This window comes from Poecilia mexicana, unplaced genomic scaffold (assembly GCF_051168715.1).
Source record: "Poecilia mexicana isolate PSO_F unplaced genomic scaffold, ASM5116871v1 scaffold_17, whole genome shotgun sequence".
Taxonomy (NCBI): domain Eukaryota; kingdom Metazoa; phylum Chordata; class Actinopteri; order Cyprinodontiformes; family Poeciliidae; genus Poecilia; species Poecilia mexicana.
In genome coordinates this window covers 1,282,043-1,294,404 of record NW_028263386.1, presented here as the reverse complement: position 1 = coordinate 1,294,404, position 12,362 = coordinate 1,282,043, and the positions used below count along the sequence as shown (strand labels likewise).

At 40.5% G+C, this 12,362-nt stretch overlaps 2 protein-coding genes and 1 pseudogene across 3 annotated transcripts; 1 reads left to right on the top strand and 2 right to left on the bottom strand.

The window, feature by feature from the left end:
* Positions 1-711: 711 nt before the first annotated feature.
* LOC148154491 (uncharacterized) lies at positions 712-1,542 on the bottom strand. The gene is made up of 2 exons (XM_088014527.1): positions 1,289-1,542; positions 712-1,197 (listed from the first exon to the last, which is right to left on the bottom strand). The coding sequence occupies exons 1-2, from the start codon at positions 1,506-1,508 to the stop codon at positions 800-802; spliced, it is 618 nt and encodes a 205-aa protein (XP_087870653.1). The 5' UTR covers positions 1,509-1,542; the 3' UTR covers positions 712-799.
* A 1,331-nt stretch (positions 1,543-2,873) lies between these two features.
* On the bottom strand, positions 2,874-8,103 carry LOC106915875 (uncharacterized; annotated as a pseudogene). The gene is made up of 2 exons (XR_015765792.1): positions 7,806-8,103; positions 2,874-6,466 (listed from the first exon to the last, which is right to left on the bottom strand). The product of XR_015765792.1 is annotated as an uncharacterized LOC106915875 (transcript).
* A 353-nt stretch (positions 8,104-8,456) lies between these two features.
* LOC106915876 (uncharacterized) lies at positions 8,457-11,353 on the top strand. The gene is made up of 2 exons (XM_014983811.2): positions 8,457-8,749; positions 9,301-11,353. Exons 1-2 carry the CDS (start codon positions 8,551-8,553, stop codon positions 10,110-10,112), a joined length of 1,011 nt encoding a protein of 336 aa, XP_014839297.2. The 5' UTR covers positions 8,457-8,550; the 3' UTR covers positions 10,113-11,353.
* The last annotated feature ends 1,009 nt before the right edge of the window (positions 11,354-12,362 follow it).

Genomic DNA, 12,362 nt, shown 5'->3' with positions numbered 1-12,362 from the left:
AATTAGTTTCTGAGACAACAGAGAGCAACACTCTGAGGTTCAGGTTCCCTTCCTGTTCACACTGTACACAGCTGACTTTAAGTACAGGTCTATCAGGAAAGGGCAGGAAGAGGAACACAGGTAGGACCTTCATACTGCAGCACCAAAGCCTCTTCCTGCTCAGGACCTCCAAAACATAGGAGATGATTGAAGTTTGGAGGCCAAAGCCGTCGCTCCAGCTGGTCACCAATGGAAAAGTGATCGAAGTGCTGGAGTTCACCTCACCAAGCTGGGCTGGACTGCAAACAGAGACGCTGTGTATCAGAAAGCCAGCTCTGCTGTCTCAGGAGGCTGAGCTGTTTTTATGAATGCTACATATGTTTTATCAGTCAGTGGCTGCCTGTGTCCCATTTTACAGTGGATGGAGGTTTGGGGGGGCAATGAACCCCCAACCCAGGTTCTGAGCTGTAGTGGAAAATGTTGCAGAACCGGCTGTGCAAACTCAGCTCAGCTTGAACTCCCAGTGGAAAACTGTCTTCAAAACAGAAAGTTGTAGGTTTGGCTCTGGGATCCTTCCCTGCTGAATGTTAATGAGCCCTTGGACGAGGCGCAGCCTCAAGTCGGCTTTCTGATCTGGGTATCAGTGACTGAATGTGCAGCACTCGGTGACTGTGACTCTGAAATGATTAAAACACACAAAACACAACTTAAACACCTCAGGAAAAATAACAGCTTTTTAATTTGATCACCGTTTATTGCTATTAAATCTTTTATTTACATTTTATTTAAATCAAACCTGTTAACTGAAATAAAACCTCAGTCAGTGGTTTACTGCTGTCACAAGCTGTTTGACATCTGGAGGTTTTTGTTCAGGCTGAAGGAATCGTTGCTCACTGTGGGAACCAACTTTCAAACAGCTGCAGTAGTAGGAGGCTGAATGATTGAGTTGAACTTTTTCAATCTCCAAATCGCAGCCGTTAGGAAATATCTTTACTGAAAAATCCTCTTTCTGAGTGTGATTGTAGCTGAGATTTATGTCACCATACAACTTGTTAATACTTAGAATAATTCTGAGTTGGTCTGATTGTTTCTTTTGATACCAAAATATAAAATCCGACTCAAAGTAATCAGTTCCTCTACAGCTGATGGAGACGTTCTGACCGGATCTCCTGGTCAGAGTAGAAATTTGAATTGGCCTTGTTGCCATGGCAGCCAGCGCTGTAGAGACACAGACAGACAGGTGAAGGTTAGTGTGACAGTGTTTGTTCCAGGTGGGCTTTGTTGGCTCCTGATTGGTGGAAACACTCACCTGAACCCAGCCAGCACAGAGCAGCAGCTGGGAGGAAAAGCATTGTGTGCAGTGGAGTTTCCTCTGGTGAACCTGGGGAGAAGTGGAGCTCTGATGCAGCTGAGGCCAAACAAGGACGAGCTGAGAGATCAGACCAGGGCCACGTGGTTTCTAGCAGAGGAACCAGAGCTCCCATCAGCCCCTGCAGCCACAGAGAAGAGGAGGCTGCTGATTGGACCATCAGAGGAAGCTGCTGATTGGACCATCAGAGGAAGCTGCTGATTGGACGATCAGAGGAGGCTGCTGATTGGACGATCAGAGGAGGCTGCTGATTGGACGATCAGAGGAGGCTGCTGATTGGACGATCAGAGGAGGCTGCTGATTGGACGATCAGAGGAGGCTGCTGATTGGACAGTCAGAGGAAACTGCTGATTGGACCATCAGAGGAGGCTGCTGATTGGACGATCAGAGGAGGCTGCTGATTGGACGATCAGAGGAGGCTGCTGATTGGACGATCAGAGGAGGCTGCTGATTGGACCATCAGAGGAAGCTGCTGATTGGACCATCAGAGGAAGCTGCTGATTGGACGATCAGAGGAGGCTGCTGATTGGACGATCAGAGGAAGATGCTGATTGGACCATCAGAGGAAGCTGCTGATTGGATAATCAGAGGAAGATGCTGATTGGATGATCAGTGGAAGCTGCTGATTGGATAATCAGAGGAAGATGCTGATTGGACGATCAGAGGAAGATGCTACTGCTGAGCTTCCAATTAGTAACAAGTATTAATTTAAGGATGAAAATCAAGTTACTGGCGCTTTTCATGTGAAATTAAAACAATATGCATTCATATTAAAACAGGAAAAATAAAAAGGATTTTATGCGTTTTGTAAATCAAACATTGTCCTTCAGTTCTTCTCTTGACATCTGCAGCTCTTCCTCCTGTTTGTCTTCTGTATTGTAACTTAAAGTCTCTGTGTTTAAAGTAGGACTGTCATTCATTTAGTGTTTAATGAAGCAACAAAATGCCACAAATGTGGGAACCGAGGAGTACTTTATATTTAAATCAACAACAAAAAAACAACATTTTGAATAGGAAATGTAACAATAAACTACAATGAACCTCCTAGAGCTCATAGTTTTCATTGCTGCCTAATAAAATTACTCTTTACATAATTTTATATTTTATCCAGCATAAGTGAAAATAAATACTTTCCTAACTCAATGAACTCCAGGTCACAGATCCCTTTGACCTTCTGTTTACTCACCTTGTCCTATGGGTCAAAAATGACCCGCCCTAACAAAAGCCCCAAAATAAAGCAGATTAATTGAATTTTAAGTCCAAAATCTATTTTGTATGATGAAAAAATTAGATATTTATTATTTCAACTCAATTTAATAAATTTTTTATCATGTATTTTTGTTACACAATACAAAAAGACGATCAACAGTATTACACACTTTTTTTCTTTTTACCACAAACTAAGTGTTGTAACGGTTTTCCTTTACACAGTAAAGGTTTATTATATAATTATATAAATGAACATCACATGTTCAACATCAGGTGTTGAACATCAGATGAAGAACATCCCACACTGAACAGAAAATGTTCAAGAAAATCTTTATAACATGAAGATGTTCTTCACCAAGACGCTACATTGAATTTGTTCAACTTCTTATGCTGAAGATCCCATGTAGGTCAGAATGTGGAAACATACAACAGCTGTTAGTGAAACGTCTATTCATGGCTTCAGCTACTGGTTCTCAGATTCATAAACCTTCATATCGTTTTTATCATGTCAGATTATTTTCTGTTGTGTTTGGGAGTTTGTGTGATGTGGGAGGTTGGCTGCAGATTGAGAGTCAAAGGCAAGTTTAATTCATACATCAATCCAGTTTCTTTGATGTGTGTGTGTGTGTGTGTGTGTGTGTGTGTGTGTGTGTGTGTGTGTGTGTGTGTGTGTGTGGTCTCTGAACTCTTTTTCTGGTGTTTAAATGCTTTTATAATTCACGGGTCCAAAATGACCCATAAGGTAATCCTGGTACCCTCGTGGTGATCAGCCCACATGGAAATATAAACTAAAACAAAGCATCACTTCTACTAATGTCAGGTTAATTTAAGAAAAGTCATAAAATTTCAAGTCGGAAAAAGCTCGTTTAGGGCCGGGTGGGCAGCTCCAGGCCTGGAGGGCCGGGCTCCTGCAACCTATATGTGTCTCTACTTCAACACACCTGGATCAAGTAATCGTTAGCAGGACTCTGGAGAACCTGATGCACTGAGGAGGTGATCCGGCTGTTTGATCGAAGTGTGTTGGACCAGGGAGACGTCCAGAGTGCAGGACACCGGCCCTCCAGGACCAGGACTGCCCATCCCTGGTTTAGGGTATTTTTTCTACAGCTAAACATGGGAATGGGTCACTTTTGACCCGAAGACAGCAGAAGGGTTAAACCCAACAAACTGAAAATACAACAGACTACAACTGAAAGACGTTTGAAATGACTTCAGGAAAGCTGATTCCTTTGTTCAGCAGATGCAGAAACACTGGGAAGAACTTGTCTGCTGGTCCACATTTTCAGCCATTTGTATGTTCAAATTAAATATTTATTATCCATACTACATTTTAAAAATGTTATTCAAAAAAGTTTAAAAACAAAACTTTTTACTGGAGATTTGTTTCTACAAACAAATTCAGTGGGAATAAAATGAAAATCACTCATTAATCTCAGACAATAGCATTGTTACACCTCCATGTTTAGATGAAAATATTAACGCCATGTTGCCATGGTGACAAGACCAAGGACTGAGCCCTGAGGAACTCCCCTAAACATGAGAGCAACTTGGAACTACAGCTGTCAGGATGATCCAGGCTGATGGAAACCAGTGGAGAGCTGGTCCTCAAAGACCAAACCAGTTTGAAGTGAACTAAATCAAAGTTCAGCTCTGACTGCGACGTCCCGACTCTGCTTGACATTCAGCCGTCATCCACTGAATGACGAGACGGAGTCTGAACCAACATGGACGCCTTGAATCTGATGGAGCTGATTGCTGAGCTGTGAGTTCAGCTCTGAGCTGTTTCTCTCTCAGATGAAGAACACAGGTGCTTCCTGAACCATTGTTTCAGTCGATGCTTGTAACTGTCATTGTGTTATTAAAGTGAGAAGCCACAGCTAACGGTGTGGAGGCTGCAGAGCACAAACCCACACAGCTGCAGGAAAGGAAGTCTGATTGGCTGCCAGCAGTTTGGTGGCTTCTAATAACCACTGAGAACAGATTCAGATCTGCTCTCTGACCACAATCAGCTTTATTTACAGCCAAGGCCTCATATGTCTTAATACATAAGGTTTATGATTTACATGTTTTATTAAAACTGAGCTGTATGCTGACATGCAGAAAAATTAGATTCCAGTTTAAAGTTAAAAAACAACCATTGCAACATTTACTGCTGAATTAAGTTGACGCATCACAAACCTTTGCTGTAAATACTGAGAACCTGAAGATGTTTCTGTTTTTACCGTTTCCTCCCAGTGGAGACAAAAATAACTCAGCAGAAATGATGTCACTTTGTGGACAGTGGGATGAATATTAACAATGAAGCAAATTAATCAATAAATCAGTGTTACATTGAGCCAAATGTTGCCCTTTGTTAAACACAGATTAGCTTAACCTTGTGTCTGTGTTCAGACGTCTGATCTGCAAACAAACTGAACCCAGATCAGATTCATAGATACTCGTTTGGTGTCTTCTCATTTCTTCTGCATTAAATACTGAAAACTCTCTTTAAAATTTGAAACCAGTAAATATTTTGTTTCTCCATACATCATCTTTGTTTCTGAAACAGGTTAGTTTTAGTGACTATTCGCCCAAAGATGTTTTTAATGTAGCTGAGGCCAAAGAAACCTATTAAAACCTTTAATTTTCTAGAACCATGTAAGTCCAAGTCTGCACCATCTTTTAATTGTTTCTTTATGCTTGATATTTATTAGTGAGGGTCAGTACAGTTTAATCTAGTCACAGAAATAATCAAGTAAGAAAAGTCAATCATTTTAATCTAACCTGCATGATTAATTTTAGAAGTAACTTCATGTCTTGTTGCTGCTAAACTAAAGTCTCCAGCCTGGTTGTCATGGTTACCTCGGGTTATTCTGACAGCCTCTGTGTCGCCGTCCATCACAATTAGAAACGATCCTATTTTAGCCAGTCAGTCTTGAAGGATGACAGGAAAATGAACAAGCACAACATCCATAATTTACCGTCTGTTGGAAACACTGACCCCATCAATGCCCTGTGTGGGTTCTCCTGAGAACATTTCAATTTGAACCATGTATAAAACCTTTCCCACATGGTTCACAAGCAAAAGGCCTTTCACTTGTATTCATTTTGTTGTAAAGAGAGAAATCTTCTCCATATGTTTGAAAAGGCCTCAATACAAGAGAAAGATTTCCTACACAAGTCACAAGAAAAAGGCCTTTCACCTGTATGAATCTTCTTGTGAGCTTTTAAATTACTAATTTGATAGAAACTTTCCCCACATGTTTCACAACAGAAAGGTCTCACCAGTGTGGGTTCTGTAATGCTGTTTCAAGTTAAACTTCTTCTTGAAGGATTTCCCACAAATACCACACTTATCAGAAGACATATTGCTTGTGTCAGTATAGCACCGAGTCTGTGACCCGGTGGAGCTTCTTCCTCCCTGATCGTTGCTCTCAACTACAGGAGAAACATGAAAAGAAAGCTGCTCAGGTCTTGGCTCTCCTTCACAGCCACCAGGAGAATCTGCTTCCTCCATTACTCCCTCCATCAGTGGTTCTGCTTCCTCTTTAATCCATGTAGTTTCTGGATCCTCCTGTCCTTCAATCAGTGGTTTTCTTGGGTCTTCTTTCTCTTTAATCCACTCAGATTCTTTAAACGGTGAAGGTTTAGGTTCCACTTTCATCCAATCAGTTTCTGATTCCTCCCATTCTTCAATCGGTGGAGGTTCTGATTTTTTCTGTGGCCTTTTGTCCCATGAAGACTCTGCGTTCTCGTTTCCTTCCACCAGGGGGCGTTCAGGTGGCCGTGGAGGATCCGGTTCCATTTGATCCTCTCCAGTCCATTGAGGTTCTGCTTCCTCCTCCTCGTGGCTGGACCGCCTCCCCTGGTTACAGAGAAGTTGGATGGAAGAAGTTTCCTGCTCAGTGAAGACATTTAGCTTTTGAAGGTCTGAGGGAACAAAGGAAGAGATCATTGATATAAATTAATTGATGACCGTCTTCTTTAAATGCAGCAAAATTATTATTAAAAAATGGGCTGATGTCACATCACCCAAATAAAGACCCATGTCTCCCTCTTTAGTTCAGTGTTCAGAAAACCATTTGGTTCCAACAGAACATTTTAGATGAGTTTCTACTTCAGCTTATTTTGCTAAAATATTCATAGTTTGTTTTGAAGTTTGGTAGTTTATCCAGTATTTCCTTTTTAAAATATTGTCCAGCCCCATAGAAAAAGCAACAGCTGTTTCTCCTCATGTTACTTTGTTTCCGTTCCCTTTAAAGTATCAGGAGTCAACAGGACAAAAAGGTTCAGGTACCAGAGCAGTTAGCAGAAATCATCTTATGTTGAGTGAAGGAACTGCTTCTTTGTAAAACCTCAGATCCAAAGTACATTTTCAGTCTAACCATCTACAAACAGAGGCTGTGTTCCAGTTACCAATCAACAGTCACTGCTGCTGCTGTCCTGGGAGAAAATACACAACAAACTTCATGAGCCAAGTGGATGTTAATCAGAGCACAGCATCTTACTGCTAACCTTGTTTTAGAGTCAACAGAGAAGGAAGATAGAAACAGATGAAAGTAATTTAGTCCAGATCACTCACTGATTTACAAACTAAATGTGAAAGAGGAAAAAGAAACTGATGGAGATTAAATTATATGACCGAGATAAGATCAACAGCTACATGGATTGACAGTGAAAAAAAACTCATATTTCTGTCATTTGGAGAAAAGTAGAGAAATGTAATTACAAGTCTACTGATAAAGAAATATCTAAAAACTATGAAAGACGTTTTTGCTTAATTGGACCTTCAGAATATCCCACTAAGGATGTCAATGATTTCTTAGACGAGACCTGCAGCCGTGTCCCCAACATTCACAAGGTTCTTAAGAAAAAGGTCACATCAGTTAATTGTTCATCAATAAATACGAGCAGTCAGCTTTAGATTAACTCCGTAATCAATACCTGCATCTCTAATCAAAATTTCATCTTCCCGTCTATCCTGGGATTTATACTAGAATGTTCTTTATTATTTTTAGATTGTTTCATTTTTATACACACAGACATGTAAATTCAGAGGCACTAAACCGAAATGGTTCAGTTTTATTTATTTATTGTGTTTATTGTTAAATCATTAATATTTTTAGTCAGGCGGCTTAAATGATCTCCATCTGGTTTTCAGAGATTCAGACATCTGTTATTTTGTTATGTAGCATCAGAGCAGCAGCTAAAACAGTTCAGCTGCAGCAGCTTCTCTGTCTGCATGTAACACACCTTCATCCAGACCTACCAGAACTTTGTCTCCGCAGCTCCGAACCGATTCTGTTGAGTTTTATCTCTGGTTTCCAGTTGATCCCCATCATCCTGCGCTGAGCATCGAGCTCCTCCTGGTAGCAAATGATGGTTTTTTTCAACCTCTGAGAAGATTTCTGCAGCAGCAGCAGTTAGTCTCTCTCTGATAAACTCTCTGAGATGCTGAACTGAAGACATGGTTGCTGAAATATTAGCTGAGAAACGATAAAACAACCGTATTCTGGATGAGTCCACAGAACCTCATGCTAAATCCTTCAGTTTTCCTTTTGCTGGGGATCACCACAAATCAGCTGATTGGTCAATTTGCGCCCCCTGCTGGACTGGAGCGGAACAGCATAACGTTACCTGAAACATACATGAACTTTTTCAATCTTTAAATTTTTTGTGCACCAAATAATTACTTGTATGGTTTTTGTGGACAAAAACACAACAAAAAACAAAACACACACACAGAATATGGTTCACAAGCGGTAGCCGTATTTTGTGAAACCCTTAGGAAATATTTCAGTTCTTCAGTGAATATAATATAAATATACTAAAGGCTTATAAACCCCAAAAATGAAGTTCCAGTTCAGTCCAGCAGGGGGCGGAAATGGTCCAATAAACTGTTTTCTCTCAGTGTGACCCCAGCGGAAGTAAAACAAAAGGCTCCAGTATCAGGTTCTGTGGAATCATCCAGAATACGGTTGTTTTATCGTTTCTCAGCTAATATTTCAGCAACAATGTCTTCAGTTCAGCATCTCAGAGAGTTTATCAGAGAGCGACTAACTGCTGCTGCTGCAGAAATCTTCTCAGAGGTTGAAAAAACCATCATTTGCTACGAGGAGGAGCTCGATGCTCAGCGCAGGATGATGGGGATCGACTGGAAACCAGAGATAAAACTCAACAGAATCGGTTCGGAGCTGCAGAGACAAAGTTCTGGTAGGTCTGGATGAAGGTGCTGATGTGGAAACAGAAAGATGGAGAATGAAGAGACGGAGGTAAAAGAGAAGAAGATTAATGATGCAATTCAAAGAGTTGGAGAAAGAGGAAAGAAATTATAACGATGTAAAGAGTTTAGATTATGTCTGGTGCCGGATCAGCAAAGACAACACATCCAGTGTTTGTTGGCTTATTTTATTTTGAACTGAAACAATATTCTTACTTCTGTGTGTTAATAAAACAGACAGTGTTCTTTAATGGGTGACAGTGGCTGGAGGTCAGAGTTCATCCTGTGGTTTGCTGGTTTCGACCTGAACTCCACTGCAGAGCCGTCTGCACTAGACACGTTTATCATTCAGTAACAGTGATGTTGATGTTTTATCACCTAGTTAACTGTAGATATCAGTGATTTAAATATTGCATTTCATTTAAACACTTTCTTGCTAGAGCTCCAAATCTATTGGGCTGAAAACTGTTGGTCACTTATTGGCCTGATGGATGAGACAGTCATCAATCGATCTGTATTAATGATCTCTTCCTTTGTCTCACAGACCTCCAGAATCCACATGTGTCGGTTAAAGAGGAAGCTGCTACCGTCCAACAGGCCTGTGGCCAGGAGAGGAGGTCCAGTCATGACGAGGACGAAGCCGAATGTCAGTGGACTGAAGAGGAACGGGTGGAACCAGAACCTCCACTGACTGAAGAACATTGGGAACCAGGATCTCTATGGATTAAAGAGGAAGAGGAGGAGGCACAGTCTCCGGTGTTTAATTTTGAACAGCAGGAACCAGAACCTTTACCGACCAGGCAGAACCAGAAGCAGTTTGCTGCTTTGATGGAGACTTTCACACTTCAGAGACGGGATCTGAGTGAAGGACCAAGAACTGAGCATCCTTCCTTTCACATCTCTGCTGAAGCCGAGAGCAAAGAGCAGGAAGGAAGCAGCTCCACCGTGTCGGAGGGTCAGTCCCACACCGACTCCAGGAAAGGGCCAGTCAGCTGTGGGCTGTGTGGGAGATTACTGAAGAATAAATATGACTTAAAACAGCATTACATGACCCACACTGGAGAAAAGCCTTTTACTTGTGAAACTTGCAGTAAAAGTTTTGCTAGACGTTCTCAGTTAAATGTTCACTATAGAACCCACACCGGTGAAAGGCCTTTTACTTGTCCAATATGCAAGAAAAGTTTCTTACAAATTGGTCATTTAAATGTCCACAAGAACATTCATACAGGTGTGAGGCCCTTTTCCTGTGAAACATGTGGGAAAAGTTTTACTAGACGTTATCTATTAAACATGCACCGGAGGAGCCACACAGGTGAGAGGCCTTTCTCCTGGGAGAGCTTTGTGAAAAGCTTCTAGAATAAAACATGTTTAGATCGGCATGGGAAAGTCACACAGCTTTTCCTGTATAAGTTTGGAGTAAACATGTTTTCACTCAAACATCTCTCTAAATGAAATGTGCACCAGAAAAGCCACAGAGGTGGAAGAAGCTTATTTGATGATTGTAGAAACAAAAACACAAACATGAGAAGTCGAATCAGACTGACTGTGAGAAATATTTAAACTGTTCTTGGTATTTTTCTGTTTTTAAAGTGTATTAGAAAATAAAGTTACTGATTGTGTTGAAACTAGAAGTGAAGGTGAGACGTTCTTTAGAAACGATGTGAACCTCTGGACACCAGCAGCTCTGACCTGATGGACAAACACATTTTCATGCCATCAGATGGGATCAAAACTCTTGGCACATGCTTCATAGATGCAGCCCAGCATGGTGGTGGAGGGCTGGTGATGTGGGCTCGTCTTACTCTTCAGAGTATCAAAGTCTTTGAGACCAAATGTGGGTCCATCTGTCCAGCAGCTGAAGTTTAGTCCAGATCTACAACAGGAAGAACCAAACGAATGAATTGTAGAGTTGGAGTGGCCTAATCAAAGGCTGGACTTAACCTTATTATATCCTGATGTGCAGAGAGCTGTGCAGAAATGGATGTTTGTAAACTTAAATTATCTACATTGTGGTTGTCGAGAAGACTGAGGAGAAATTTCTCCACACCAACATCTTAAACTTACTTTTTGTTGAAATCCTCAAACTGAAGTTTAAATTCATAACTTTAAAACTTCCAGTTTTAAAGTTTCAGTTTTAAAGTTCATAAACTACTGATGGTTGTTGTTGACAACGTTGTTCATTCGATTTTTCAATGTTTTTCTTAAGAACTTTTCAGTTTGATAAATATATTTAAAACCAAAATGTCTGAATATTTTAGCAGTTTTTCACTTTGTTTTGAATAACAAACACATTTGGTTTAATAATGTTGAACTTAAACACAGGAGTTAAATTAGCTTTGTAATTGTTGCTGCTGTGGTTTTTACAGGACGGTAGACTGAAGGATGTTTGTAGTTTAACAGCTGAGCAGTCGGAGCTGCAGCCTGAAACATGTTCATGTAGAAAACCGTTTAAACTTACAGCTATAAGATGAAGTTCAAGTGACTGCTCCTGTCTGGATTCACACATCGAGTTGAAATAGTTCTGCGGTTTGGATTTCTTCTAGTTTGTGCTGCGATATGATGTTGGTTTTAAATAAAGCCTCTGCTGTTCACCTGAAGCTGATTTCAGATGAGTCTCCATATTATCAGGTTGAAACCAACCAACTCCATCATACATAATATTGGCATCAAAATTTAAATTCAACAGCTGTAGGAGGGTTGGTTTTATGAACCTACTGAGGTTTATAAAACATTCAAATATAAACGGATATTATTAGAAATTTTTAAGTAAGATTTTTATAGTGAAATTCTTCCAGCAACTTTGTGACTTCTGAATATTAAATGTGAAAGGGACAGTAGACCCGTTACGGTCACTGAACGCTGAAGAAGCGTTTGACAGCATCGAATGGTTATATTTATTTGTTTGACATTCCTAAAGTGTAACTGATCCTCAAACCAACGTTTTTATGTTTCAGTGTGAAAATAAACAAATGAGCAGCTTTTTTACTGCACTGGTTTTCAGAACAAAGACAAATGTTTCTAACATTAAATGACAGAAGCAGATGATCTAATAATTTCATGCATTCTGTCCAGTCAGCAGTCTGTGAATCCAACTGATTCCAATAATCACATTATTCACTTATTCTGGTTTTATGAGACACTGAATTTTGAATTTTCATTATCTGCAAGTCATAATCACCAAAATTACAGGAAACAAAGGCTTGGAATGCATCAGTGAATGGAGGATGATTTCATGCAACGTTTCCCTTTCTGAGATGACTGGCAAGAAATGTTGCATTTTCACATAATATTACATTTTTTAATATGTACTATTGGTATATCTTTCCTTACCGATTCATCGTCCATATGGTCGTTATGGAAAAGTTGCTCAGTTTTGCTCTTTTAGCTGCAAATGTTTCCAGAGTTTCCTCTTTAATTCCAGCCTCCTCTGCTCCATCCTTGCTGTTTCTACTTCCCATCTTTAAACACCAGTGTCTGAGACCGTTGAATGTCAGGATACGTCTCTGAAAAACAAAACTATAAAAGCTGTTAGTCCAATAGAGACGGTTGCAGCCCAGGGCAGCAGCAGTGGGGCACGAGATCAACCCAGTGCCTGAACACCAGCTC